Source organism: Berghia stephanieae, chromosome 15, assembly GCF_034508935.2.
Source record: "Berghia stephanieae isolate SIO BIC M18660-M18661 chromosome 15, UCSD_Bste_1.3, whole genome shotgun sequence".
Lineage (NCBI taxonomy): Eukaryota > Metazoa > Mollusca > Gastropoda > Nudibranchia > Aeolidiidae > Berghia > Berghia stephanieae.
Window position 1 is genome coordinate 7,705,196 of NC_088374.1, and position 5,000 is coordinate 7,710,195.

Genomic DNA, 5,000 nt, shown 5'->3' on the forward strand with positions numbered 1-5,000 from the left:
ATGATGATGATGATGATGAAGATGATGATGATGATGATCTCCAAAAAGAGAGAATAATACCATATGCTGACCGTTTTATGCTCAGAAACCTTCTTAAGCCACGAAAACCATTGACAAAATCATACTCGTACATAACTTAACGAATATAGTATTTATCTCTATTACATTCTGTTCGGTTAAGTAAATTAATTCAAATATTTCTTAAAATTATATACAACGTTTAAATGTTTCTTTGTTTACATTGACAAAAAATGACAGCATTACGATTTGTGTTATATATTCTGCAATTATGTAACAAAGCCTTTTTATCCAACGTATAGTCAGAACCTAGAACGGACTCGAATACAATACAGCGGATTCTGAATGCATACATATTTTTAATATTAAAAAATAAAAATTCAGTACCTTGAAGTACCTATGTGATGATTGGTTAATTAATTTCACATTGTGCAGGTATGTGACATAGATGTTTGATACGCGCCTTAAGATCGTAAGTTCCTGGGATCGAGACGAAATTGTCAAAGTTGAATCCTTGGAAATAAAATGCTCGTTAATCACAAGCTCTAAACTATGCAGATGCTAAATACGTAACTGGCAGTTAAGTGTGTTGAATCTGTCAGAAAATAATTGTAAAATCGCCTGACAGGCGTCATATCTCGAAGTGTTATTGTAGATCAGGGACCCTTTGTAAAGCGCTTTGAGTACTTTTAATGGATATTGCGCACATTAAAGCTCACATTTTTTAAAAAGATTGTGATCAACAAGTTTGCAGTGATATAGTCAATATGTACAAAATCAACCGTTTGATTATATCCGATTAGCTGTGATTATATATTAACTGCATTGATGTCAACCTCTATAACCTTTCATGACTGTGATGAGATATGATATCCAACATTCATTGATTAATTTGACTTTGAATTTGCTGAAGTCTCTGGTGTTTTAAATGAAAATCTTTAATATCTCAGTGCAAAGGAAGGCAAGCATGATGTGCGATAACAATCTATAATGAATGATTATTAAATGTCAACCATTGTTAATCAGTACATCAAAAATATAACGATTAGAAACACGCACAGAATCGATTTTCGATATATAGATAAAACGTTACGAAGAAGTGCGCACACATTATAGTGGTATGACACTCGCTTGCCCATCGGAAGGTATTAGTTCCAACATCACCCAGCATAGTTGAATCCTTGTAAAAAGGTATATACATTAATTCCCTCACCGTAAAATGAGTACCTGACCAATTCCAGCATTATCTCGGTCAGAAAATAATTGTAACATCGCCTTCCTACATGTTAAGTGTTGCTGTTGGTCAGCCATCCCTTATAAAGCTCTTTGATTACCTTTTAGTGGATATTGCGCAATATAAAAGTTCATTTTTTAAAATGCTTATGATCAACATGTTTGTAATAATAAGGTTAATGTGCACAAAATCGACATTTGTGTATCTAAGATAATATGTAATTGTACAAGATATGCATCAAATAAAACCTTGATTACCTTTCATGATTACGATATGATATAATATCTAACAATAAGTGAATAATTTGACTTTGAAGTTGAAGAAAGTTCGCATGTTTTAAATGACTATCTCTAATTACTCAGTACAACGGCGCACATATTATGAGATAACAGTTCAGCATCATTCAATATTAAACGATAACCCCTGTTATCAGTACATCAAAGCTAAAAGACTAGAAACTCGTAGAAAATCAGTTTTAGGCATCGACATAAAATGATACGTTTGAAGACTGCTACGGCCATGGCTAACAAGAGAATAATTTCAATAAATGTATAAATGAGACTGTGATTTTAAGATTTCATTTCAAAAATCTTCAGAAAAGAGAATTTTGTTACGCTGAAGATTTGTCTGATCTTGGATATCAGCATTGAAGGATCTTTTCCAAGACTTTTGCATCAGGTATGTTGTAACTAGTACTCAATGCTGTGGAATGATAAGAGATTTTTGTTGAACTAAAGATTCGATTTTTATAGACTTTGATATCCGAGTTAAAGATTCGGCTTTAAGATTTTTACATCATGTCTGTTATAACTTTAATTCGATGGTCTAGAATCACAAAATATAAATTTTGTTGCACTAAAGAATTGTTTAGACTTTGAAGTTTGCGTTAAAGATCGACTTTAAGAGTTTTAAATGAGGTCTGTTATATTTTCTATTAAACGGTCTAAAATCGGGATCCGTCTATGAAAAGCATATTTCAAATAAGTAGTATAAAGTTATAATATTATTCTAATCTGTTCTTTAAAAAAACAGGTCTGATAACGCAATTCCTTATGATTTCACTGTTGTATTAAGAGTCACATAAAAACCGACGAAATATATTGTCCATTGAAGTCACGATAAACTAGCCCATTAGTGGGTTAGGATGTCAGACCTGCATATATGTACACGACGCTTTAATGTATATGCATGCCTTTTTGACTCAATTGGTCGTTTAGAAAATCTGATAGTGCATAATGTTGGGACATTTTGACACGTCATTTAAACGTTGGGAATCGTAATCTGGCCGCCTTGTTTGTCATATCAAATTACACACACCTAAAGAATTTATCATGGCTCAAACGTTTTCTTTTGATACATGTTAATCTCAAGAATACAGAAGTTTAACATCATCTATTGCTTTCACTCTAATACTATCATTAAGAGATTTGATATTTCCTTTAATGCTTTCATATGTAACAATGTGAAATTAAATGTAATATTCAATTAAATATACTAAAACAGATAAAATAGACGTTTCAGTTTTTCTTAGTGGATATGTCCTTCATCACTTTAACTCTATTCCTGCAGCACAGACTTACAAGAACAAACAAAGGAAAGTCTAAGACATGTTCGTGTCTGTTATTTTTACCATCTTTTTCTTCATTACTGCCAATGTTGCAGAAGAAAGCGGTAGGTATTGTTGTTGTTATTATTATTATTATTATTATTATTATTATCATTATTATTATTATTATTATTATTATTATTATTATTATTATTATTATTATTATTATTATTATTATTATTATTATTATTATTATTATTATTATTATTATTATTATTATTATTATTTTTATTATTATTATTATTATTTTATGTCAGAATATTCCTGGCCCCAGAGGTTTTAATGGTCAGTTCATCACGAACCTGAACCAAGATAATGACTATCCAAGTATTAGTTTTTATTCTACGATATGAGAATATTAATCATGATGATCTCTTTTTGTGGATCAACATTTCGTATGTACTAATTATTAAGGATGTGTATCACATATGCTAACGTATTTTTGTTCTTTATTTATCAATTTCTGAAGCGCCTTGTCCTGCTACATGGACTCTCAATGAAATGAGCAAAACCTGTGTCAAGCCATACAATGGTAAAAAGGTATCATGGAAAAAAGCTAGAGATATTTGCCAAAGTGAGGGAGGAGATTTGGTGGTCATACAGAATTCTCAAATGAATGATTTTGTGCAAGGTAAGATAAGCATAAACTTAATTTTAGATTTCATATAGCTTAGGAAATAAAGAAGTCTAAAAGGAACAAACACACCATGTTTTAACACAGTTAGCTTTATCACAGTTTTCTTCATACACATGGCAGAATAATGAGTAGACGCGGATGTCATACGGGCAGTTACAGGACGGATTGAACAATGTAATGAAAATACTCAATTACAAGGGTATATGTTTTCGATGCAAAGCCTCTCTTGTATTATACAGGGTTAAATCAAAAAGTAAAAAGGTCTCTGCTTATTATGTTTAATCATTAAATCGATGCCATGCATTATACGCAAATAAAAGCTTGGTATCAGCCGCGTGAAACGCTATTTCACAACAGTCTCCGCCTCTCCCGGCCCTAGTTTTGACATCGGTCTAACTCGACAAATTCTTGCTTTCAGTTGCTTCAAGGTCTATTTGACCTGCTAGCACGTCAAAAGATGTTCACTGTACCAGAAAGGCTAACTTCATTTTTTTTAAAAACTCACTTTGACTTTTTATGCCCATAGTATGATTATTTTGTTTTGTGAGAAAATAGTCAGCAATCATTTTAAAATTGTAAGATTCGTACGTGCAGTTGAAAGCCATTTTCACTCTTTTTTTATGGAACGATCCTCTTGATGCTTTTTACCACTGTTGAGATATTATAATATTAACTGTTCATTTCATTGTTATATATTAAATGTTATACATTCTACTTAAATTAATAACTGAAGTTTTAAATACTATACAGTTATGTTATTTTGTGAATCACTGCTTTCATGACGTCCAGCGTTACAATTTATAATCGCTTTCAAGTTAGATACATATTTCGTGACATTTTTCACACTAGTTTGGAAAGAAAATTGATGTTTATTTTTCATATAATTTACCAGGAAAGAGATATACTTAGTTTATATATTTCATATCATAATAGACTAATCACAATAGCCCAGGTTTCCCAATATCTTTTGCATAAGATAATCAACATTCTATTAACATTAATGACGTCAAACCAATATCCAACCTACTATTGAGGTCAAGTCGGTAATCGCAAAAACCTCACTATGTCACTGTGTCAGACTGATGGTATATTATCTTCTTGTCTAAAAACGTGCTAGCTTTAGATGACGATTTTCCATATTCGATCTTCTATGTAACCCTAAGTATCTGCCTTTACATCCAGATACAGAAATAGAAGTTATTTATAGAAAACTATTTTCTAACTTGTACATTATTGGTAATTGGAAGGATTGGTTAGAGACAAACACCACCAAGGGTTATCAACTTAAATAAAAGATAAATTTATTTCACGACTTTTCTTCCATATAATAATTAAACTATGTCAACTTCCAGATCTTCTTTCTCTTAAACGATATTGGATCGGATCTAGATATAATAGCACAACAAAGATGATTAGATATTTGGATGGAGAAGAAATGACAGTTTGTATCTTTTTCATTGTCGTACTAAAATCATGATCATCATCAATGAGGATCATCATCATTT

General features: G+C 31.2%; 1 protein-coding gene across 1 annotated transcript in view; it reads left to right on the plus strand.

Annotated features, from left to right (window-relative positions):
* The first annotated feature begins 3,343 nt into the window (after nt 1–3,343).
* The window catches only part of LOC144960481 (snaclec coagulation factor IX-binding protein subunit A-like), a 12,694-nt gene continuing 11,037 nt past the window's right edge, over nt 3,344–5,000 (plus strand). Inside the window, exon 1 of the mRNA XM_078893595.1 lies at nt 3,344–3,489. Coding sequence (XP_078749721.1) covers nt 3,475–3,489 — 15 coding nt within the window. The 5' untranslated portion in view covers nt 3,344–3,474. The remainder of the gene's footprint in view (nt 3,490–5,000) is intronic.